The following is a 26371-nucleotide window of genomic DNA, read 5'->3' on the forward strand; positions in this document are numbered from 1 at the left end:
GCTAAATAAAAAAGCAGAACTGAAAAGGTAATAACCTCCAGATTACTGACTGAACCACGAGCTAATTGGCACAGGGCCAACAAAATTAAAGAGGTAAACGTGTGGCTCAAAGTTTGGTGTGAGAGAAACAACTTCAAATTCTTGGAACATCGGCCCCAATCGTGAGGAAGGAGGGAGCTGTTCTGATGAAATGGCGTCAACCTGAATCAGGCTGGGATCAGATTCCTGGTGAATCACATAATATAGGGTTGGGGATTGGGTCTAAACCAAATAGTGTGTGGTGAGGGGAAGTTTCCAGAACAGGTAGTAGGGCAGAGAGTATGGAAACAGTCAGGAACCTAACTTCAGGAACAGCAGATAAAAGGACAACGATGAGAAGGGGGACAGTCAATACAGGCCTGAGGGTGTTGTACATAAATGCACACAGATTGTAGGGGCATTGGTGGTGATCTTTCAGGAATCACTGGAGTCAGTGGGGGTTCCAAGAGAACTGGGAAATGGTTCATGGAACACCCCTGTTTAAGAAGGTAGGGAGACAAAAAACAAGAGACTATACGTTGGTTAAGCCTGACCTTGGTTAGAGTTTTGAATCCATTATAAGAGCACTTGGAAGTAGGGCTGAAGCAACACAGTTTCATCCGGGGAGGTCACGCCTGATAAATCTGTTCAAATTCTTTGAGGAGGTAACAAGCAAGTTAGGCAAAGGAGAGTCAGTGGATGTGATCTATTTGGATTTCCAGAAGACTTTTGATAAGGTCCCACATAGGAGGCTGCGAAACAAGACAAAGGCCATGGTGGTAGGGGCAAAGTACTGACATGGAGAAAGGATTGGCTGACTGGCAGAAGGCAGAGAGTGGGCAGCTGGTGACTAGTGGACCTTGCAGGAATCAGCATTTGGACAACTATTCATGTTATACATTAACGATCTGGATGAAGGAACTGAGGACATTGGTGCTAAGATTACAAATGATACAAACCTAGATGGAGGGGCAGGTAGTGCTGAGGAGGCAGGGAGGCTGCAGAAGGACTTGGACAGGCTAGGAGAGTGGGCAAAGGAGTGGCATATGGAATCCACTGTGGTAAAGTGTTAGGTTATGCACTTTGGTAGGAAGAATAGAAGCAATTTTCTAAATTTGGAAAAGCTTCAGAAATCTGAAGCAGAAAGAGATTTGAGGGCCCTAATTTAGGTTAACGTGCAGGTTCAGTTGGCAGTTCGAAAGGCAAATGCAATGTTACTATTTATTTCAAGAGCGTTAGAATACAAGAGCAGAGATGTACTGCTGAGGCTGTATACGACTCTGGTCCGATGGCACTTGGAACATTGTGAGAAGTTTTGGCAAACGTGTCTAAGGAAGGAAGTGATGGACATTGGAAAGGGTCGACGGGAGGTTGATGAGAATGATCTTGGGGATGAAAGCCTTGACATATGAGGAGCGGTCAAGGACTCTTGAAAGGGTTGAATGGACTCTTGGAGTTTGAAAGGGTTCAGAAAAGACCTACAGATGTTATCGGGGTTGAAGGGTTTGAGCTATAGGGAGAAGCTGAATAGTTTAGGGCTGTTTTCCCTGGAGCATCGGAGGCTGAGGGGTGACCTTATAGAGACTTAGAAAATCATAAGGGGCATGGATAGGATAAACAGACAAGGTCTTTTTCCTGGGGTGGGGGAGTCCAGAACTAGAGGGCATAGGTTTAGGGTGAGAGAGGAAAGATATAAAAGGGACCTGCGGGGCAACTTTTTCACTCAGAGAGTGATCCATGTATGGAACAAACTGCCAAAGGAAGTGGTGGATTCTGGTACAATCACAACATTTAAAAGGCATCTGGATGGATGTACAAATAGGAAGGGTTTAGAGGGATATAGGCCAAATGCTGGCAAATGGGACTAGGTTAATATAGATTATCTTTTTGGCATGGACAAGTTGGACCCAAGGGCCTGTTTCCATGCTGTACATCTCTATGATTCTATGACTTTGGATGTGTACTTGATGGAGTTGAGTAGGATGAAGGGGATCTCATGGAAGCTTACAGAATACTGGGATGTCTGGGTAGGTTGGACATGGAGAAGATGTTTCCACTAATGAGAGAGACTCGGACCAGAGGGCACAGCCTCAAAGCGAAGGGACAAACCTTTAGAATTGAGATGAGGAGGAATTGCTTCAGCCAGAATGATGTGAATCTGTGGAACTCATTGCTGTAGAGGGCTGTGGAGGCCAAGCTATTGAGTATATTTAAGACAGAGATAGACAGGTTCTTGGTTGGGGAGAAGGTAGGAGAATGGGGCTGAGAAACAGTTCAGCCATGGTTGAATGATGGACAGACTCGATAGACAGAATGTCTAATCCTGCTCCTATATCTTACTTTCAAAAATACTTGAAAATCATGATGTGAAGCAGAAGGAAGTAACTTCAAACAATCACCATCACCAGGGAGATGGTGTTGGGGAAATGACTGCAGCTAAAGGCTGGCAGGTACCCAAGACCAGATGGACTACACCATACTGTTTTCAAAGAAGTGGTTGCACAGATTGTCAACACATTCGTTATAATCCTCTAAAATTCCTTCAATTCTGGAAATGTCCCAGCAGTTGGAAAATAACTGTCGCGCTTTTTATTCAGGAAAAGCGGGGACAGAAAATATCGGGCAGTGAGCCTAACATCCTTCATTGTTAGAAACCATTATTGAGGAGGTTAGAGCAGGATATTTAGAAAATCATAATGTAACCCCCATGCAAAGTCACCACTGTCTTGAGAATTGAAGATTGCCTTTAATAAGGGTTGCCATAGTTTTTGCTGATGAAAGATGGGCCTTTAAACGATAAGCAAATGAGACTCCAAATGATACCTGGTGGAAAAGCTGTCTGGTTACTGCTCCGAATAAAAAGTACGGATTGCTTAGATTGCAAGGCCGACCCTTGCTTACTGAGATTCTCACTCAGCTCTGGATGTCAGCCCTCTGCTGAAGGGCTTTTGCCCGAAACGTCGATTTCGAAGCTCCTTGGATGCTGCCTGAACTGCTGTGCTCTTCCAGCATCACTAATCCAGAATCTGGATGTCATGTGGATGTGCTGTCTGCCTCTGCAAAAGGCAGAGCCTCAGATACAAATGTCTTGGTAGATACTGCAGCCTCCTGGTAAATGAAGGCAATGACTGTTTACTGTGCACATACATACACTCTCTCTCTCTCTCTCTCTCACACACACACACGCACACAATTCTTTCTCTCTCACACACACACAGACAGGCACACGTTACTGGGAGAGTCAGTAGTGAGGGGATACAGAGTTAAGGCAATGGACTGAGGAGATGCTCATTCTTAATGAACTTCTGAAGGGATGGCTAAAGCAGATTTAGCAATAACATTAAGAAGAGAATTTAATCAATATTTGGAAAGGGGAAATTTGAATGGTGATCAATGGATAAAATGGGATCTCTTTAGATGGTTCACTCAAAGATTATTTGTGTACTGTTGTCAGTTGATATATTAGAAGAATTTATTCCTCCAATAAATGTTACTTAAAAAGATAATCGAAAATATTCAGCCAATGACTGCTGGGCTTGATAGGAGAGACTGAATGGCCTCCTTGTTACAGGAAGAACATGAATGTACTGGAGAGAGTGTCGAAGCAATTTACAAGAATGGTTTCACAAATGAGACACCAGTCATGAGGAAGGATTGGAGAAGTTGGGACTGTTGTCCTTGAGTAGGAGTAGGCAGAGGGGAGATTTGATGGAGTTTTCAAAATCATGAGGGGTGTGGACAGAGTGGTAAGAAGAAATTAAACACAGTTGTAAAAGAATCCATAACTAGAGGGCACAGTTTTAAAGTCTTTTGCAAATTAGCAAATGGTTAGGATCTGAAAATGTGATGGAGGCAGGTTCCAATGAGATATTCATAGAACATAGAACAATACAGCACAGGAACAGTCCCTTCGGCCCACAATGTTGTGCTAAACATGGCGGCAAATTAAACAACTCCCTTCTGCCTGTCCTTGGTCCATATCCCTTCATTCTTGCACATTCATGTGCTTATCCAAAAGTTTCATAAACGCTCCTATCTTATCTAAAAGCCCCTTAAATGTCCCTATTGAATCTGCCTCCACCACCACCCTGCCAGCTCATTTCAGAGTCCAACCACTCTGTGTGAAATAGACTTGCCCCTCACAACTCTTTTGAACTTTGCCCCTCTTACCTTAATTACATGTCCCCTAGTTTTAAACATTACAAGTCTGGGGAAAAGAAATTCTGGCCATCAACTCTATCTACACATCTCATAATTTTATAGACTTCTATCAAGTCTCACCTCAGCATCCGCTACTCTAGAGAAAGCAACCTGAATTTTTCTAGCCTCCCCTAATAGCTCATAGCCTGTCATCCATACAGCATCCTGATAAACCTCTTCTGCACCCTCTCCAAAGCTTCCACATCCTTCCTGAAATGTGGTGACCTGAATTGAACATAATGCTGTAAGTGTGGCCTAACCAAAGTCTTATAAAGCTGCAAAATTACATCCTGACTCTTGTACTCAATTCCCTGACCAATAAAGGCAAGCGTGTCCATACGCCTTCTTAACCATCCCATCTACTTGAATGGCCACTTTCAAGGAGCTATGGACTTGAACCCCAAGATCCCTCTGTACATCAAAGTTGTTCAGGGTCTTGCCATTAACTGTATACTTTCCTTTAACCTTTGATCTCCCAAAGTGCAGCACCTCACACTTACCCACATTAAATTACATCTGTCATTTCTCTGCCTATATCTGCAACTGATGTATATCCCACTGTTTCTTTTGACAACCTTCTATACTATCCACAATCCACCAACCTTTGCGTCAAATACAAACTTACTAAACCACCCATCTACATTTTCACCAAAGTCACTTATATATTATCACAAACAGCAGAGGTCCCAGTACAGATCACTGCGGAATGTCACTGGTCACAAACCTCCAGCCAGAAAAACGCCCTTCCACCACTACCCTCTACCCTTTATGGGCAAGCCAATTCTGAATCCAAGTAGCCAAATCACCATGGATCCCATGCATCTTAATCTTCTGGATGAGTCTACCGTGAGGGACCTTGTTGAAAGCCTTACTGAAATCGAGAGGGCATTTTGAAGTACTTCACTCCTGGGATGTAGGCGTCGCTGGCTGCACCAATATTTATGGCAGGGAGGGCCAGCATTGACACGACGGGCTGAATGGTCTCCTTTATTACCTGCATATTCGGACACCGACCACTTGGGATACTATTGGTCAAACTGCCCGTCAATCACTGGCAGCTGATCGGGTTGATCGGCTCTTGGTCCCGCCTCTGACAAGATCCCGGCTATGGTTGGTCACTAGGCCTGCCCATCAGAGACCGATCAAGTAACTCATCCGACATCCGGGTAGTGATTGGTTTATTCGCCCAGCAGCCGGACGACGATTGAGTTAGTCTCTTTCCCGCCAATCTCTTGGGAGGTACCAACCGCTGATTGGTTTTAGCGGCGACCAACTTGAATCCGACTGGCTAGCGGTGACGGTAGTCCCGCCCACCTACCCAATGCAGGGCTGTGATTGGTCCACCTCCGGATTGGGGCCTGTGACCGGGAGGGGAATCCGCGGCCTAAATTTCTCAGAGAAGCGGGATGTTTATTTAGATTTATCTGTAACCCGGCGGTGGGTGAGGGGTCTGCTATCCGAGGATGACGGGTTCGGATTGATTTGCTCCCGCGGTGGGATTAAAGAAGAAAAGCGAAGGAAAGTCCGGCTGTGGGAGTAGGGGAACCTGCGGCCTAGTCGGTTGCTAGGGGCGACGCGCAGCCCGGGGCTGGCAGTGAGGAGCCCGGGCCCGAGCCATGAGCTCCCGGGTGCGGCCTCAGCCGCCGCTAGCAGCACCGGCGGGGGGAGGAGGAGGCCGGTTCACCCCAGCTGCCGGGTCCCGCACCCAGGGAACCGAGCAACTGGAGATGCGGCGGATCCGAGCTCCGGACTCGGCCTCCTCCCGACAGGCCTGGAGCCGGGAGAACCCGGGATACGAGCCCGGTGATGAGGAGCTGGACTGGGCCGGGATCAGCCCCAGCAGCGGGACGGGAGGCTCCGATACCCGGGGAGAGGCCAGCCCCAGCCCCGGCCCTGGCCCCGGCCCTGGTCCTGAGGACCAGCAGCAGCTCCGGGCAGCCCTACCCCAGAGCCTCCTGCAGAAAGCCCGAGGTGAGTGAGACAAACAGGAGCACAAACAGGCCATTCAGCCCATCTAGTCTACTCTGTCATTCAACTGAATGATCTGAAAATCCTCAACTCTTACTTCGCTTCCTTCACCCATAATCTTCCTGTTTCAGCCTCAAATATCATAGAATGTAGGTGAAAGTGAGGGATGCAGATCAGAGTTGAGTGTGTGTGTTGTTGGAAAAGCACAGCCGGTCAAACAGCATCCGAGGAGCAGGAGAATCGATGTTTTGGGCGAAAGCCTTTCACTGGGAATACGGCTCGGAGAATGTACACAAGCAGGAGGCTGGAAGAATACAGTAGGCCAGGCAACATCAGGAGATGATGAAGTCAACGCTTCGGGTGTAATCCTTCTTCAGGACTGGGGATTGGTGTAAGGGGAGTTGCAGGTGGAGGGGGTGAGGGATAGTTAGGATAAGCGTGGAAACAGGCCATTTGGCCCAACAGGTCCACACTGATCCATTCCCCCCACCCTATCCCTGCAACCCCAGGGTTAATCCACCTCGCCCATACATCTTTGAACACTATGGGGGAAATTTAGCATGGCCAATCCACCCTAACCTACACATCTTTGGACTGCCAGAAGAAACCGGAGCACCCAGCAGAAACCCACACAGACACAGGGAGAACATGTATGGCTGCAGCATGATCTCATGGTTCCAAAACTTAATCCCTCTACTGATAAAAGCTAACACACCTGTATGATTTCTTAACAACCCTATCAACCTGGGTGGCAACATTCAAGGGTCTATGTACCTGCGCACTGAGATCTGATTGAGGCACATGAGGAGGTGGAGGTGTTTGCAATTCTGGAAAGTGTAAAAATATGTTCCCTGGCCGGATGGGATTTATTCTAGGATTCCCTGGGAAGCCAGGGAGGAGATAGCTGAGCCTTTGGCTTTGAGCTTTATGTCGTCATTGTCTACAGGAATAGTGCCAGAAGATTAGAGGATAGCAAATGTTCCCTTGAACAAGAAGCAGAGTAGAGATAAGCCTGGAAATTATAGACCAGTGAGCCTTACTTCGGTTATGGGTAAAGTGTTGGAAAGGGTTATACGAGAGGAATTATAATCATCTAGAGAGGAATAAGTTGATTATGGATAGTCAAGATGATTTTGTGAAGGGGAGTTGTACCTCACAAACCTTATTGAATTCTTTTGAGATGGTGACCGAACAGGTGGATGCAGATAAAGCAGTTGATAAGGTTCCCTACAGTAGGCTATTGCACAAAATACAGAGGCATGGGATTGAGGGTGATTTAGCAGTTTGGATCAGAGATTGGCTAGCTGGGGAATGGACAATAAGTACAAACCCAGAGAGTGACACCCAAATCTTATTTACAAATGAAAATAAATGTATTGTATCTTTTATGACAGAAACTGAATGTCCTTACCCACTCCTGGCCTCTATCTATCTTGACTTCAAATTTCTCAGTCTCATTTTCATATTCCTCTATGGTTTCTCTTCCTTCCTATCTCTCTAACCTCCTCCAGCCCCTACACTTCTTCCTTTCTCTGTAATCTCCTCCAGCCTATACACCCCAACTTATCCCTGGAACCTCATCCAGTCCCTTTAGCTCTCCCTATATCTGTAAGATCCTCTCATCCTTACACCCCTCACTATTTCTGGAACCTCTTCCAGTCCCTACACCCCACTCCTTTTATCTCTAACCTCCTATAATCCTCTGAGATCTCTGCCCTCCTCCAATTCTGGCCTGTCAGGCAACCCATATTTTCCATCATTCCACAGTTGATGGCTGTGACTTCAGTTGTCTGGAGCCATGAACTCTGGCATTCCTCCCTAAAATCTCTCTTGCTCTCTTCAGGCTATGAGTCAAGGCTCAAAAATGGGATTGGAATACTCAGGTGCTTTGTTTTGAATGGTGTGGAGGCGATGGGCTTTTTTTAAATTGTATTGTAAGCCTCTGACGTATTGGGAACAGATTTAGACTGGGGTGGCAGTTTGTTCAAATGGTGAGGCATTACCAAAGCCCCATTAAACCTCATCAGGAAAAGGCCAGGCCTTATGCAGCAATAATCATCTATGCCTAACTGGCAGGTATGTGGCAGGTACGTATTGAGACAGCTGCAGTGGATATTTGGCTTTTTTAAGCACAAATTTAAATTTGTTACAAGTTGTATTTCATCAGAAACTAGAATCATTGTTAAACTTTGAGGTTATTATTGAAATGTGTTTGGTTTCCATAAGAAACAGTTCTGTCTGCCCAGCTGGTAGGAATGTGATCTGTTAATATAAACTTTGATTTTGTGACCTTTGCTTTGTTGTTCAGTTGCAGCTCCCTGACACAGCTATTTCCCACTTTGTACCGGTGGTTATATTGAGTGTTTGGGAGTTGTTTTGTTTAGTTTAGTTGGCTGGACAGTTGCTTTATGATGTAGAGTGCTACCAACAGTGTGTTTTCAATTCCTGCACCAACCAAGATTATCATGAAAGACTCTTTCACAATCTCTCCCATCACCTGATCCCTCTCCCCTGCTAATCTTCTCTCTCTTGTGAGACAACAGACCTATTGTTCGGTAAGACTGCTGTGGCTTTACCTTGATTTATTAAATGTTGGTCTTTTCCTTGGATAAATCCAAAAATTCTCCTAAGAAGTACCATTGTTAAATATCAAACATACTTCAGTGGAGTCACCTTCTACAGTGCATTTAGGAATGACCGATAATTGCTGGCTCAGTCATTGGCACCTGCTTCCCATGAGCAAATAATATATGTAAAATATCTGATTGTCGGGGAGGTCAGTGGATGTGTTGCTCATTCGACTGTAGGCTATTTGATAGAGTGCAATATCCTGATGGAACATTGATAGCTAAGGGAAACCTTTGAATGGTTTTGCAGTTTATCCAAAATGCTAAAGCAAAAGAATGTTACGTGATACATCATGCAGTGATCGGGTTGATCCAAAAATTGCTTTTGTGGTTCATCAAAGTTATATCACTCTGGTATTTTAAACGTTTGTGGAATTTGATCTTTTTATGTGTATTTGTGCTCTAAAGTTTGAAGTCTAAATCTTTTTGCTTTGTAATAATCCTCTTTGGAATGGTATACTGGTTTATAACTGTTTGAAACTCTTAATGTTGCTGAATTTTGTGTAGCCTGATTTTACAGAAGTTCATGATGCTTTCCTGTTTTATTCATTCTTAAGCTTTATGGGGAACACGACTTACTGTGGATCACCCTGTGAGCAGAGAAAGATACCTGAAGAGAATGCTGCGAGAATTGGTGACATATAGCATTTTCTTGGTGATTTTGTGTGTCTGTAAGTGGAATCTCTAGTTACTTAGCTGAGCCAAAAGAAATAGTGGTATTATTGAGTTCTATACATTCTGAAAGATGTGTGTTCTCTATATGGTAATTTTGAAATTTGTTTATAACAATGGAATCTTTTCAATTTTGTGGCCAACACTTGGAAAAGTTAATTGATTTCAGAAAGTTTAGGAATATCCTAATTGAATTTTTGAAATTGTAGAAGCAGCAATGTTTCATGTCTGAGTCTGCTTTACATCTGTTATGCTAATAGAAATCATTGGAAAGAATTGTAGAATCCCTACAGTGTAGATCGAGGCCATTCGGCTCATTGAGACTCCCATCCTATCCCTGTAACGACACATTTACCATAGTTAACCAAATAGCCAGCACACACACAGCAGTTTAACCTGGCCAATTCACCTACCCTCCACATTTTTGGACTATGGGAGGAAACTGGACCCCCCATGAGGAGAACGTGCAAATTCCACACAGACAGTTGCCCAAGGCTGGAATCAAACATGGATTCTATGAGACAGCGGTACCAACCACTCTGCCATTCTATCAGGACTTTTTTCCCTGTTTTGTTTCTTTGAGGGCTTTTTCCTACTTTTCGATGCATTTAAGTATTTTTCTGTCCGTATAAATTCAGCATTTCATTCCACCTGCAGTGTTACTATGAATTTACAGCTCGTTGAGGGGCAGGTCAGCTTGGGTGGATGATCAATTGTTTGCTTGATCCTGAGATTCTCATAATTTTCTTCCATTCCAAAGATTTAGGCCTAGGGTTGGAGGGAGAAGCATAAATGTGCTTGTGTTCCAACAAGCAGAAAATGCTGGATTTACACAACAAATTTGAATGTGCACTAGATTAGATAATAGTATTTATCACAATTAGCCAAGACTGAGGCATCCTTCATACAAGTGACCAAACTACAGAATATGCAATAAAAAGTATAGAAAATAACCAAAGGAGTACACCATTTGACCCATCAAGCCTGCGCCTTCATGATTGATCTTCTGTTTCATATCCTGCTCTCTCCCTATATCCACTGACACCTTTAGCTTCTAGAAATCTATTTCTTCCTTAAGTATATGCAGTGATGTCAACTCCACAGCTTTCTGTACAAGACAATTCTGCAGGGTCATCACCTTCTGAGCGAAGAAATTTCACCTCTGTTTAGTCCAAAATGACCTTCACTGTATCCAGGGACATGACCCCTTGTTCTGAGTCAGTGTCCAGGAAGGAGCATGATCCCTGTATCCAGTCTGTCCAACCCTGTCAGAACTTTATACATTTAGATGAAATCCACTCTCATTCTTCTGAATTCCAATGAGGCTCAGTCAACCTAATCTCTCCTCATACAGCAAACCTACAGTCCCAGGAATCTGTGGTGAACCTTCTCTGCACTCTATGCATGGCAAGTATATCATTTCTTGGTTCAGGAGTCCAAAACAGCGCACAGTACTCCAGGTGTGGTCTCACCAATGCCCTGCACAGTTGAAGTAAGACTACCTTGCTCCTGTACTCAAACATTTTTGGAAAGATCAACAAGCCATTATCCTCCTCAGCCACAAAGCAGAGATCAGAAATCACAACAATGTTTCTGCTCCAGTGACCCTTCAGAATTGAACTGAGTTCTGAAGATGGGTCACTGGACCCGAAATGTTAACTCTGATTTGTCTCCACAGATGTTGCCAGATCTGCTAATTTTACAAACAATTTTTGTTTTTGTTTCTGATTTCTAGCATCTGCAGTTCTTCCATTTTTCTTTAGTGTTTTAAAATTGTTTACTATTCAAGGGGAATTGTGATTCTTCAGCTTTTTTTCTGTTTGTAGAATGCAGTTGTGTTGTTGAAGGTGGATAGAAATTGATGTGTTTTTTTTAGTTCTTTTTTGAGGGATGTGGGCATCACTGGCAAGACAAGCATTTGTTGCCCATCTCCTAACTGTACTTGATCTGAGTGGCTTGCTCGACAATTTGAGGGCAATTAAGAGTCAGCCCCATTGCTATAGTTTTGGAGTGATACATAGGCCAGGTCAGATGCGGACAATAGATTTCCTTCCATAAAGGGTGTTAGTGAGTCAGATTGGCACCACTACTGAGGCTACATTCCAAGTGTATTAATGTAATTTAAATGTGGTCGGCTGTCCCAATGGGTTTTGAATCCATGTCAGCGCATTAGTCTGAACCTCTAGATTTCTATTCCAGTGAGTTAGACGCCCCACCCCATGGATTTCTATTCCAGTGAGTTAGACCCTACCCTCTGGTTGCAAAAAGACTAATTTTACTAGTGTTCAGGATGGATTCAGTAAAGTTTATATCGGTTGAGATTGTTCATCTTGAAAAATTTAACCAGCTGGTAAAACCACCTGATCAGATTCAGGGGAATGATTTGACACTGTGTGGAATAGGATAAACTTAGAACTGTGGGATTATACACTGCACGAGACCATTTCTTGTATTTGCTGACTCTTGAGGTATCCCAGTCAAAAAGTGTACTGCTGGAAAAGCACAGTTGGTCAGGCAGCATCCAAGGAGCAGGACAGTCAATGTTTTGAACATGAGTTCTTTATCAGGAATGAGGCATCCCATCAATCTCCTCTTTCCCTGTAGCCCAGCAATTCTTTTTCTAATCAAATAGATTTCCAGTTCCCTTTGGAAAATTACTGTAGAATCTGTTTGTACCATTCTTTAAGGCAACATATTCCAGGTCATAGTAAGTTGCTGTGTTTTTAAGAAAAAGATCTCCCAAAGGGAAGCTTCTCACATTGCTTCCATTAATACCCCTCTAATGTTGATGATTTTTTGCTTCTGGGATTCTCTGCTCTGAAGGAAACAATCCCAACTTCTGTACTCTGCCCAGATGAAGTCCCTCATCCCAAGTATCAGTAACCTTCCTCTAGGCGAAAGTGAGGGGTGCAGATGCTGGGCTTTTACCCAAAATGTCGATTCTCCTGCTCCTCAGATGCTGCCTGACCTGCTGTGCTTTTCCAGCACCATACTCTTGACAGTAACTTTCCTCTGCAGCTTCTCCAAGGCCATGACTTTCTTAGAAATTGTAATGCCCAGAGTTATAGGAAGTGCTGTAGCTGAGTCATAACGCAGGGTGGAACAGTGGCTCAGTGGTTAGCCCTGTAGCCTCACGGCGACAGGGACCCAGGTTTGATTCCAACCTCGGGCGATTGTGTGGATTTTAAACGTCTCTGCGTGTTTCCTCCCACAGTCTAAGGATGTGCAGGTTAGGTGGTTTGGTCATGCTAAATTGCTGATACTGTGCTGGGATGTGCAGGTTAGGTGGATTAGCCATGGGAAATTCAGGGTTGAGAAGGGTGGGTGTGTATGGGATGCTCTTCAGGGGGTCGGTGTGGAGTTGTTGGGCTGAATGGCCTGCTCCATACAGCAAAGGATTCCGTGATCTAACTGCTTACTTTATTATAAAGTTTGACATCCCTTCCTCGTTTTGGGACAACACTGTGGCTCAGTGGTTAGCACTGCTGCCTCACAGCACCAGGGACCGGGGTTCGATTCCAGCCTTGGGCGACTGTGTGTGGAGTTTACACATTCTCCCCGTGTCTACATGGGTTTCCTCTGGGTGTTCCGGTTTCCTCCCACAATCCAAAGATATGCCGGTTAGATGAATTGGCCACGCTAAATTGCCCAGAGTGTCCAGGTATGTGGAGGTTTGGTGCTTTAGACAGGGATAAATATAGGGCAATGATCTGGATGGGTTACACTTCGGAGGCTCGGTATCACCTTGTTGGGCCGAAGGGCCCATTTCCACACTGTAGGGATTTTAATTCTAATTTTGATTTCTTCATTCTGTACCAAATTTCTTTGTTTCATTGTTTATGGATTCAAAATCTCTTGCTGATATGAAACTGGTGGCTTCCTGTACATTGTGAAACTTTTGCATGTATTGTTTGGCCTTGTTCTTGCTGGCATGGGATGTGGGCAGAGCTGGCCAGGCTAGTATTTATTGTCTATCTCGAATTGCCCCAAGGGCAGTTGAGAGTCAACTACATTGCTATAGACCTGAAATCCCTCACAGGCCAGACCAGGTGAGGATGGAAGATTTCCATAAAAAAACATTAGTGATCCAGATGGTTTTTTCCAACAATTGGTAACAGTTTCACTATCACATTAGACGTTTAATCCATGATTTTTATTGGTTTCAAATTCCACCATCTGCCATTGGTAGAATTTAAACCCAGGTTCCCAGGACATTACCCGGGTTTCTGGATTAATAGTCCAGTATAAGACCGGTAGGCTATCCCCTTCCTTATGCAAATAGTTAATAGTTAGCAATGCATAGTTTTTAAAAAGAAATTTCCTGTGGCATTACTCACACTGCCTGAGGTTTCTTTAAGAAATGGGTTTAATGCCATTCAGCGTGAGCTAGGACATTGACAACTTGGGGATGTCTTGGGATCTGCAAGCACTTGAAAGGGGCCTGTCATTACTGAGTTTAAGGTCTAGATTTTTGGAATCAGAAGCATTGAAATGCTAAATGTATCTTTGTGCTCTGCTGGTGAGTTTGCTGACATATACAATCCGTAGCAAACAAAAATTTCCATAAATTACGTGCTAAAGCACACAAGGTTATTGAATGTGCTACTCTTAAGTTTAAACATAAAATTTCCTCAAGCCTGAGTGTGTTGGGGAAGTTTTCTAACTTGATATAAAACTAATATAAAAGTGAATGACCAAGCAAAGACAATTAATTCACAGTAAACATGTAATTTCCTTCCCATGACAAGAAGAACCAAGATGACTACTGTCTGCCTGGGCAGTTTGTAATAGAAAAGGGCATTTGCCATTGACCAATCCCTTGCTTAAAATAACATTTGGAATTCAATCCCAAGTTTGTATTATGGAAAGAGCTAAGAAATTCTTGTATTCTCTCAGGATGTTTGCAAACTGTATCAACAGGAATTACAAACTCCAAACTGCACATGTTCTTAGGATAGCCAAATATGATCATTAGACGTTTAATCCATGATTTTTATTGGTTTCAGATTCCACCATCTGCGTTGGTGGAATTTAAACCCAGGTCCCCAGGCATTACCCGGGTTTCTGGATTAATAGTCCAGTAATAAGACCGGTAGGCTATCACCTTCCTTATGCAAATAGTTAATAGTTAGTAATGAATAGTTTTTAAAAAAAGAATTTCCTGTGGCGTTAAGTCGCATTGCCTGTGAGGTTTCTTTAAGAAATGGGTTTAATACCATTTAGTTCTTTAGCTCTTACGATAAACATTTGTCATCTAGGTGTTTGAAGTAAGAAATTGTTAAGATAAGTTTAACTAACTTGCTTTGCAATTCATATCCAACCTTTTGCATCTTGCATTTCACTTCAAATTTTGTTTGTGATTGACAGAGGAAAGATAAGACGTGGCCTCCATTCTAGCTGGGACTGAAGGTGCCACTAAATGCAGCCTTTAAAATAAATTAGGGCTCCAGTTAAGCTTTATTCTGGAGATAAATCAATAAAATTAGCCATGCATTTGAATGACAGAGCCTATGCAATGAGGGTGCTTGGCGTATGTCTACGTTAATTTCTTACTACTTGATATTGAGCCGCTAAAATACTCCAATTCAACAGTCCCAATTACTTAAACTTATACATCACTGTATTTGTGTGCACTGCCATGAGGACCCCGACTGGTTGAAAATGTTTATATGCCTTAAAATCTCCAGAATGAACATTTGTAATGTAGTTTCCATATATGTTTACACTTGTGTTACAGTGACCTATGGAATGGTCAGCTCCAATATGTACTACTATACCAAAGTCATGGCCAGTCTCTTCCTAGATACTCCCTTTTCCAAAAACGAAAACAGCAACTTCAGAAGTGTGTCCAACATGGATGATTTCTGGAAGGTACTGTTGCAGTTTGAATACTTTAAATGTAAGGAGTTAAAATACAACCACAAAGCGTAATGAGCCATGATTCATATTCTTGTACTTGTATGTGTTTATATTGCAGATTATCTGGTGGCCTTAGTTTTAAAGTTACTGTAAGTTGGGTATATCCAAGTGTTTTATTGCAAGAAAGCTAGAGTTAGACACCTTTTTGAAATGCCTTTGTCATTAACCAAGGGGTTTTCTATTTGTTGGAAGTGGGGTTGGAATAGCTTTTTAAAAAAAGCAATTTAAAAAAACTTTTTAAAAACCTCCCTTAATAAAACAAAATTGGAGGATGTCTGAGGAAAGATATGTTGAGAAGTGTTACAGAATTCAAGTAACAAAACATATGGCTATTTGGTGAATAGTTTCTGTCTACTATAAGGTAATAACCTGGATTTTTGTGATGGAAAATATTGATAAAGATGTTTGACAAATATAGCATCTGGAAGCCAGGTTTGAGAGAGACTGCAATAATAAAAGTAAGGAAGGATTAGAGCAGCAGATGCGTGGGATCACTACTTCCTGGAAGTCCCCTCATCCCATTTTGAATTGGAACTACATCACTTCATTGATGCTGGGTCAAAATCCTCAAATTTACACCCCAATAGCATCCTGAGTCCACCTAAATTCACTTTCCAACAGCCCTCTGGGTCAACTGCACAACATATAGTGGTCATTGGAGGGGGTTGGGGGGGGTGTGAAGAGGGAGGGGTTGCTGAAGTGAGGGGAGCTCAAAGAGTCTTCATTTGAAATTACAGATTCAAAGAAAAGCATGCATATATACTTTCAAAAGACCCTTTAGGTATTGATACATTTCACAGATGATTGGGAATAATCCAGTGTGTGTTTGTTAAATATCATCTTTCCTAGTTTGCAGAAGGCCCTTTGTTAGATGGGCTGTATTGGGATGTGTGGTATAATAATGAAACACTGGCTGAGAACAGAAGCTTCATTTACTATGAAAATCTGCTTTTGGGAGTGCCTCGCATAAGGCAGCTGAAAGTGAAGAATGAATCATGTAAAATACATGAAGATCTGAAAGATGAAATCAAGGACTGCTATGATGTCTATTCAGTTGCAAATGAAGATACATCACCATTTGGCCTGATGGATAAAACAGCGTATGTATCATTTTATTTTTAATTTCTGCTATAGTTTTGTGAAAATTCTTCATAATGAGTGACTGTCTGAAATACTGTACTGCACAATGGAAAACATAATCTTGAAATGACAATGACGTCTGCTGGGCAGCTGTGAGAAGTTGTTTGGATCTGATTTTTAATTTTCTTAATGGAACATTTGGCATTTGCACTCGTGGTGATGCAATCACTTTGACTGTTCTCCCTGTCAGCATTATCCTGTGTGAGAGGTTTTGTGCTTAGCATATGAATTTAATTTTGTGCTTTGACTGCATTTGCAGCAAAACACGTTGACACCCTAAATATTTCAGAGAAGGAAACAAAGGGAAATGCTGTAGTCTATAACCTTAATTGGAATGAGTTAGAGAGTTGGGTTTACTGTGGTGCTGTCCTGTTGCTGACTCACCCCTGTCCTGGTACACTTTCTCTTGGGAGCATGGGATCACTTTCCATTTCAGCTTCCTCTGTGGGGATCAAAACATGGGCTCCACTGACACACAAGTTCCATTACGTTGCCGTCTATCAGCTGGTTCTAATTCTTCCAGTTAATCAGTTAAGATAATTCACTGTATCACTTTCAAATAATCACAGTTGTTTTTTCACATTGGGTCAGTGTAACCACACATTGCTGACTTCCAGATTTGATTTCTGTGCCTGGACTGAATTGACTGATCCCAGCCAGGTAGTAGCTCAGGCACTGTGATGCTGAAAGCAGTTCGGGCACCAAAAATACTTAACAAGTATTGTTGCTGTTATTTGTTGTTGCTTGATCTAAGAAAGAGTAATTTTGTGGCAATTTGTTGTAGGTGATATCAGAGTCAATTGTGATATCTTCTGTAGTCAAAAAGTCTGAAACACAATCCTTGGTTGCTTGCAAAGAATGGCTGCTTCAATGAATTATGTGAAGGTGTACTTTTGTTTTATACGTAATGTTGCAATCAGATTTTTTGAGCTAATTATTTCACTCCTCTTTACAAAATAAACCAGCTGGATTTATACAAGTGAAGAAGATTTGAAAGAGACCCGTTACTGGGGGTTAATTGCGACCTACAGTGGAGCTGGATATTACCTAGACCTGGCAAGGAATAGAGATGAGACAATGACAAAGTTAAAACTGCTGAAAGAGAACCTCTGGCTTGATCGAGGCACCAGGGTTGTGTTCATTACTTTCTCCGTCTACAATGCTAACATTAACTTGTTTTGTGTGATCAGGTATGACAAGTTTTAAATGCCTTTCTTGTTTGTCTTTTATGCAGGAAATTTCAAACTCAGTGGCTTTTCTTTTGTAAAAGAAAAATGTCCTGACTTTTACAGGAGGCGAAATTCTGCTATATTTAAGGAAAATGTCTTTGTACCTGTGTTATGCTCTGCAGTTTGGTTTATTGCTATAAATGATATGTCAGCAATATTTGGAATTGAACAAGTTTAATCTAAGGTAAAAGCAATGACTGCAGATGCTGAAAACCAGATTCTGGATTAGAGTGGTGCTGGAAAAGCACAGCAGTTCAGGCAGCATCCAAGGACAAACTTTGATAGATGTGGAAGGCTCCTTTGGGGCCTTGGATGAGGTGAGGGAGGAGGTGTGGGCGCAGATTTTACAATTCCTGCAGTGGCAGTGGAAGGTGCCAAGACAGGAGGGTGGTTGTTGGTGGGTGTGGACCTGACCAGGTAGTCACGGAAGGAGCAGTCTTTGCGATGATTTGGTTTATGCGAAGGGTGAAAGGACCAGGGAGGTTCTGAACTTGTTACGGTTGGAGGGGTGGGGTCTGAGGGCAGAGGTGCGGGATGTAGATGAGATGCGTTGGAGGGCACCTTTAACCACGTGGGAAAGAGAATTGCGGTCTCTAAAGAAGGAGGCCATCTGGTGTGTTCTGTGGTGGAACTGGTCCTCCTGGGAGCAGATATGGCAGAGGTGGAGGAATTGGGAATACAGGATGGCATTTTTTGCAGGAGGTAGGATAGGAAGAGGTATAATCCAGGTAGCTGTGGGAGTCAGTGGGTTTGTAAAAAAAAAAAAATGTGCTTTGGGAGACCTCCTCCTACTGCCCCCTTGACCATGACCCCACCCTCCATCACCAAACCATCATCTTCCAGACCATACAGAACCTCAGGACATCTCTCACCCACAGCTTCCAACCTCATAGTCCAGGAACCCCGCACTGCCTGGTTCTACCTCCTTCCCAAGATCCAAAAGTCTGACCACCCTGGCCGACCCATTGTCTCGGCATGCTCCTGCCCCACTGAACTCTTCTCTACCTATCTCGACACGGTCCTATCCCCCCTAGTCTAGGAACTCCCCACATATGTTCGAGACACCACCCACGCCCTTCTACACCTATATCCGCCATGACCAGGGCCTCCAAGCCCTCCGTTTTTTCCTCTCCAGATGTCCCCAACAGTACCCTTCCACCAACACTCTCATTCATTTGACCGAACTGGTCCTCACCCTTAACAATTTCTCCTTCGAATCCTCCCACTTCCTCCAGACCAAAGGGGTAGCCATGGGCACACGTAGGGGCCCCAGCTATGCCTGTCTCTTTGGCTATGTAGAACAGTCCATTTTCCATAGTTACACAGGCACAACTCCCCACCTCTTCCTCCGCTACATTGATGACTGCATCGGCGCCACCCCGTGCTCCAGCGAGGAGGTTGAGCAATTCATCAAATCATCTGACGACATTTCCGCCACCTCCAAACGGACCCCACCACCAGGGATATATTTCCCTCCCCACTCCTTTCCGCCTTCCGCAAAGACCGTTCCCTCCGTGACAACCTGGTCAGGTCCACGCCCCCCTACAACCCACCCTCCCATCCTGGCACTTTCCCCTGCCACCGCAGGAATTGCAAAACCTGTGCCCACACCTCCTCCCTCACCTCCATCCAAGGCCCTAAAGGAGCCTTCCACATCCATCAAAGTTTTACCTGTACATCCACCAATATCCTTTATTGTATCCGTTGCTCCTGATGCAGTCTCCTCTACATTTGGGACACTGGACGGCTCCTAGCAGAGCGCTTTAGGGAACATTTCCGGGACACCCGCACCAATCAACCACACCACCCTGTGGCCCAACATTTCAACTCCCCCTCCCAGTCAGCCAAGGACATGGAGGTCCTGGGCCTCCTTCACTGCTGCTCGCTCACCACCAGATGCCTGGAGGAAGAACGTCTCATCTTCCGCATCAGAACACTTCAATCCCAGGGCATTAATGTGGACTTCACCAGTTTCCTCATTTCCCCTTTTCCCCCACCTCACCCCAGTTCTAAACTTCCAGCTCAGCACTTCCCCATGACTTGACTTGTCCTACCTGCCTATTTTCCTTCCCCATTTCCAGTCCACCCTCCTCCCTGGCCTATAACCTTCATCCCCAACCCCATTCACCTATTGTACTCTATGCTACTTTCACCCCACCCCCACACCCCTCTCCTTTATCTCTCCACCCTTCAGGCACTCTGCCTGTTTCCTGATGAAGGGCTTTTGCCCGAAACGTTGATTTCCCTGCTCCTCGGATGCTGCCTGAACTGCTGTGCTTTTCCAGCGCCACTCTAATCCAAGTTTAATTGAACAAAAATCATCAGTTTTGCATAATTTAAATTATAAGTAACAAAGTTTGAAGAGGACGTACATTCATCATTTTCTGACGTTAGGGAAGGGGGTTAAAGTAGAAGTTGAATTTTTTAAAAACAAGGCTTAGTTCAAATTATTATAAAATTTTCTGCCTGTTTTAAAAAAAAACTAACGTTAGTCGAAATGCAGGTTAATCGTGGGACCTCAAGTAAGTATTAAATGCAATGGAGGTCTTTTTAATATCTACGAGTATGAGAAATCAGAAAGTGTGATGTGGAGGTGCTGGTGTTGGATTGGATGGACAAGGTCAGAAGACACACGACACCAGGTTATAGTCCAACAGATTTATTTGACAAGCTTTCGGAGTGCTGCTGCTTCATCAGGTGAAGAGATTTCAAATAAAGTTGTTGGGCTATATCCTGGTGTCATGTGGTGTCTGACCTAAACCAGAAGGTGACAGCTGTAAAGAAACACAAAGAAGTGAATATACATCGAGCACATTTGGAATCTTGATGAAGTGATTGGAAATATTGGCAATGCTGCTGTTTATGTTTCTTAGAAAAACAAAGGAGTGTGGATGTTGGTGATTGAAAGCAAACTATGCTGGAGAAGCTCGGCAGTTCTGGCAGCATTTGTGGGTAGAGAAACAGTGGCCCAGCAACCACCTTTTAGAATTGTGTATATGTTCCTTAGGTGCTTTGTAGGCAAGATTGTTCCCTTCCGTAAAATTATTAAGTATGGTCAAATAAGATTGGCTTCTACAATATATCATGATCTGGAATTTCTGCAGGAATCCTCCTAATTTTCTGCACTGTTAGGTCCTCTTGGAGGGGTGGTTGGAATAGCTGGTGGTACCATTTTTCAAGGGGTTGCTCTGATTCCTCAATGAAAGTGCAGTTCACAATAAACCTCTTCCTCATATGGCAATTATTCAGCTATTTGTCACTTCAATCAAAAGCAGCAAATGATATTTGCAGAAAGTTCATTTGTTTCAAGTTGGCAATATACCTAATTGCCAGAGAGCATTTTTGAATTTTGACAGTGTATTCTTTCAGTTAATTGTCTGATTACGTAAGATCTGAAGGAATGGGATCAGGCTTAGGCTGTCAATCTCATCAAACCTACTTCTCTATTCAGTACCATCAGGATCCAGTTGTGGCCTTGACTCCACTTTCCTGTCTGTGTCCCATGATCCTTCTCTTCCTTCTCATTCAAAAGTCTATCTAACTCAGTCTTGAATGTATTTTATGACCCAGCCTCTACTGCTCACTGCATGAAAGGTGATGCTGAAAATTGTTCATCTCCTGACAGAAAATACATTCCTTCTCATTGCTGTCTTCAATGTGAAACCCCTTATTTTAAATCTGTGCCCCTCCTATGAAAGGAAACATTTTTCCATCATTGATCTTATCTCCGCTTCTTGGAATCTCGTTTCAATAAATCACTTCTTGTTCTTCTAAACTCCAATGAGTTGAAACCCAATAAGACCATCCCGTCATCCCAGGATTAAGGCTGGTTCACCCTCACTAAATGACTTCCAATGCCCTTCCTTTATGTAAGAGAACCAAAACTGTAGACAGTAGTCCAGAATAATCGAGGGAAATCAGGAACTTGCTTTAGATAGTTCTAACCTTTTATTCATCCGACATCTAACTCTGTGGGCCATGTGATGTATCTTGACCATTCACAATTTGTTGTATTTACTTTGTTTTAATATAATCTCTGTTAAATTAGGAATTAAGTCATGTTAGTCCTATATTTCAAAAATGATCTTTTTGTCCCCCTTGCCTAGGTTGGTGGTTGAATTTCCAGCAACAGGCGGGGCTCTTTCATCATGGCAGTTTCAGACAGTGAAACTCATTCGCTATGTATCCTCATTTGACTATTTCCTGGCAGCTTGTGAACTTGCCTTCTGTATTTTCATATTTTACTACATAATTGAGGAGATTCTGGAGATCTATATTCACAAGTTATGTTATTTCAAGAGCGTTTGGAACTGTTTGGATGTTGTGATTATTGTGGTAAGTGTCCATCCGTGGAGAGAAACTATTTTGCAGCATTTTGTGCTGGAACCTCAAATTATTAACTAACATTAAGCTAAATGAAAGAAAGACCTTCTGCCAGCAACACTACTTATAGAAACGAGAAAACCTTACATTTTAATAGAACCTTTTGTGATCTCAGGATGTCGAAGCACTTTACAGCTGGCAAAGCGTAGTCACTGTTTTAACTTAGGAAATTCTGGCCCCTGCTAGTTTCTCAGGCCTTCATTTCTGTGACCTAGAAAAGTATATGAGGCATTCTTGCATATCTTGTCTCCACACTTGTGCAATATTGTACCTTAAACAATTAACTCCTCCACCTCCACCTCCACCACCTCCTCCTCCACCTCCTCCCCCTATATAGTGGTACTGCACACATGGATCTTGTGTTGGTTGAGTGCTCAATGAGTATTACCATAACTTCTAATTTTGGGTTCTTGTACCCTCCCACCCCCATTCCAAATAAGCATTGCTTGACTCAAGTTGTATACCTTTGTGATGTTGACTCAATAGTTTAGTAATTGTTTTAATTTCTTGTTTTCCAGTTATCCTTGGTAGCAATTTGCATCAATATCTATCGCACATCAATAGTCAATGAGCTTTTGGGAGAGTCACTTGAGAACCAGAATTCATACCCCAATCTTGAATCTCTAGCTTATTGGCAGATTCAGTTTAACAACATGGCAGCAATGGTTATATTTTTTGTATGGATTAAGGTATGTATACAGCCAGGTTATACAACTTGCACATCCAGATTAAGTTTCTTGATCAACTTTTTCGACTCCTAACTTCCTGATTTCATTTATTTTCAATGAAGTTGTAATAAGGATTATGTTTAGATGTGGATAGTGAACTATGAGGGTGGGTATAAGATGGTAAAAGACAACTATAATTTGGCCCGCATGTTGCAGTGAACTGTTGCTTGGCAATAGGTTACTAACCACACTTCATGGTTGTATTTTCATTCATACAGGAGTCATTGCTCCTGAAAGGGTGGGAGCTGGATGAATACTATACTTTTTAAGTTTGTTCTTTCATTGGGCATTGCCATCTTTGACAAAGTGATTGAACTGAGTGTCTCACTAGGGCCATTTCAGAAGACAGTTAAGCATCAGCCGCATTGCTGTTTGTCTGGAATCATATAGGACAGGCCTGGTAAGGACGATCAGGTTTCTGTCGCTTAATTACATCAGCCAACAAGATGGGTTTCACTGTCAGACCAAATTTATTAACTGAATGTACCTTTCCTGTGGTGCTGCTCTGGGATTTGAACTGATGACTCCGTGTATTAACTTGGTTTTCTCAAGTATGAGTCCAGTGATATTATTACAACATTACTTCCATAACTGGGTGACGGGTGATTCAGCTGAAGTGTTTCAGACAATTAAATGATTTTGTGGAATAGATAGAGAGAAACTATTTACTCTGTCATGGGACTTTAAATTTAAAGCTAAACCCAAGGGTTATGTTAGGAAGCACTTCACATAAAGGTGAATGAAAATGTGGAACACCTTTCCCTCCAGTGAGTTTATGGGAAGCAATTAAAACTCAATCCTGAGATTCATTTTTGTTTATTTGTTTTAAGGGTATTAGCAAGGTCTGGAGCGAATGTGGTTAGACTGAATGATAGAGCAGACTTGGGGATAGAATGGCCAAATCCTGGTCTTTTTCTTCACTTGTTCAGAGGATGTGGGCATTGCTGGTGGGTCCACATTTATTGCCCATCCCTAGTTGCCCTTGAGAAGGTGGTGATGAGCTGCCTTCTGGAACTGCTGCAGACCCTGTATGTAGATGCACAATGTCATGAGGGAGAGAGTTCCAGAATTTGACCCAGTGACAGTAAAGGAACAGTGATTGATGTTTCTAATCAACCTAGTCAGACATTTTATGACATACCTGTAGCGCATTTCTGTGACTTGAAACTGTGCCTACTGGTTGAGAGGTAGGGACATGACCACTGCACCACTGGAATCCTTGACACTAATGATATACTTGTATTCTATGATATTTGCTGCTTGAGTCAGCAGTTAATAATGGGAGATGCCATTTAAGGTTTGCAGTACACTTGAGTTAAATTAAGTGAAATGGATTTATGACCTAAACTTTTATTTTCACAGATCTTCAAATTTATTAGTATCAATAAGACCATGACACAGTTGTCTTCTACCATGTCTCGCTGTGCCAAAGACATTATAGGATTTGCCATCATGTTTTTTATTGTTTTCTTGGCTTACGCTCAGTTGGCATACCTAGTCTTTGGCCCTCAGGTTGATGACTTCAACACTTTCCACACTTGCATGTAAGTGTCTTATTTTTAGCCAAGAATGGGAATATGAGTCTGACTCAGATGGAGAGTTCAAAATCATAACTTGTTTTATATTTTCTTGTACATTTATGTGTTTCTTTTTCTGTGTCAACCCATCTAGAAATGCAACATTTTACATGCTTTTTTCATATGTGCATGCAAGACCTTTCGCTCTCATCTGTCTTTCACTCATTTGGTACTGGTCTGGGCACACTCACCGCTATTTCCTGGTTGTTAACTTAAATCCCTTTTATGTAAATTTAAAGTTCCCGACAGGTCTTTTATGCAATAACTTGATTCTGGTTCATGGATTAACAAGATTCCCTGAAATAAAACAGTGATTGATATTTTCTTCCAATGTTTTGTATCCTGGTCCTCCAGGTCTCCCTCCATCTGTAAATATCCATCTGTTTGGATCTATAAATCTGTGCTGTTTTTGACAAACTGGGACTATTGTCTGCTTCTGAATATTTTAAAGAAAAGGGCGCTTTAGCTAGTTGCGACTCTAGCAACATTCCCTGGTACTTCGAGTTAGTGTGTGTGTGCGCGCTAATGTAGCCTATGTAGATATTGAGATTGTCATTTTCTATGACAAATATTCCAATGTTCGACTATGTACTATTCAATAAAATTCATTGTTGTAATTTATTTGTACAATGGAGAAATGATCTTCCTTGTCAAAAATATATTCTGTCTGATTTATCTATTCCTCATTGATATCAAATGTAGGTGGAGGTGGCAGAGAAGTAAAAGTGGCAAAACTAATATTTTTCCCTCCTATTCTCTTTTATTTTTCTATCCCTTTTTGTAGTTTTACTCAATTTCGCATCATTTTGGGAGATTTTGATTTTGCCAAAATTGAAGAAGCTGACCGGATTCTGGGACCAGTTTATTTTGTCACTTTTGTGTTCTTCGTTTTCTTCATTCTCTTGGTGAGTCATAAATGCAGTCATCCCTGAAGGAAGTATATATTAAAAAAAATCCAAATATGCTACTTGCAACATTCTTGGTTCGTGTTATTATTTTCTGTTACTACAAGACCCATCTTTACATAGGTGAGTGTCTACTCTGCTGCCTCAAAGTCTGCCAGCGCGTGGCCTTTGGCTGCTAATCGGGTGCTGATCCAGTCAGGAGAAGTTAGTTGGGGTCAAATTCATTCCATCATTCCATCTGAATTAATACTTTACACACTAGATTCAAGTGCAGTTCTATCAAGAGTTACCTTAAGCTTCAAACTTAAAAACAGGCAAGATTATTGCAAAGACCTGGCTTTAATAACTCTTAGTATCTCTCAGTTTGTAAAAACAGCCCAATCCTTAATATATACTTTTGGTGTTTTGGAGGAGAGTGGGTAGCAGTCCTAGGTTTTCAAATATTCAGGTTCTTAGGGGAGCACTGTTCATAATGCTCCTAACATTCTAATGTTGCTGACTCCCCGTGAGCAATGCCAAGGCGATTTGCTAACATATTGTGAAACAAATTGTTTCCATTTATAATTTAGTTCTTTTTCTACTTGAGATTTTGTCTTTCACTTGATTTCTGTTCATTTCACCAGAACGTGTTTTTGGCCATTATTAACGACACCTACTCTGAAGTGAAATCTGATATGGCTCAGCAGAAAAATGAGATGGAACTCACTGACCTTATCAAGAAGGTATTGGTTTTGCTTTTTGTTATAATGTGGCTTTGCTTCAGTAGAAAACCACATTGTTTTGCGCACTCTGCATTAGGGGACATAGTTGAAGGGTTTAATGATTGTGTTTGTGATTGAGAATGTCATCTGGCCACTTAATATATTGCTGCCTTACAATGTGTTCAAGTTTGTAATCCTAGTAATAATTTACAAAACACAAAGGAAACGACGGCCTACTGGTATCATTACTGGGCTGTTAATCCTGAGACTGAGGGACCCGGGTTCAAATCCTGCCATGGCTGAT

At 42.5% G+C, this 26371-nt stretch overlaps 1 protein-coding gene across 2 annotated transcripts in view; it reads left to right on the forward strand.

Annotated features, from left to right (window-relative positions):
• Positions 1 to 5556: 5556 nt before the first annotated feature.
• The window catches only part of pkd2 (polycystic kidney disease 2), a 28920-nt gene continuing 8105 nt past the window's right edge, over positions 5557 to 26371 (forward strand). Inside the window, exons 1-10 of one of the 2 annotated variants that reach the window (XR_011962382.1) lie at positions 5557 to 6189; positions 9371 to 9484; positions 15223 to 15356; positions 16254 to 16504; positions 17510 to 17734; positions 21880 to 22108; positions 22675 to 22845; positions 24247 to 24428; positions 25246 to 25366; positions 25990 to 26088. Coding sequence is in view for 1 of the 2 variants with exons in the window: in XM_072583745.1 (XP_072439846.1) it covers positions 5835 to 6189; positions 9371 to 9484; positions 15223 to 15356; positions 16254 to 16504; positions 17510 to 17734; positions 21880 to 22108; positions 22675 to 22845; positions 24247 to 24428; positions 25246 to 25366; positions 25990 to 26088 (1881 nt within the window). In the remaining variant the exon portion in view is untranslated. The remainder of the gene's footprint in view (positions 6190 to 9370; positions 9485 to 15222; positions 15357 to 16253; positions 16505 to 17509; positions 17735 to 21879; positions 22109 to 22674; positions 22846 to 24246; positions 24429 to 25245; positions 25367 to 25989; positions 26089 to 26371) is intronic. The other variant, XM_072583745.1, reaches the window with a different exon arrangement.

This window comes from Chiloscyllium punctatum, chromosome 14 (assembly GCF_047496795.1).
Source record: "Chiloscyllium punctatum isolate Juve2018m chromosome 14, sChiPun1.3, whole genome shotgun sequence".
Taxonomy (NCBI): Eukaryota; Metazoa; Chordata; class Chondrichthyes; order Orectolobiformes; family Hemiscylliidae; genus Chiloscyllium; species Chiloscyllium punctatum.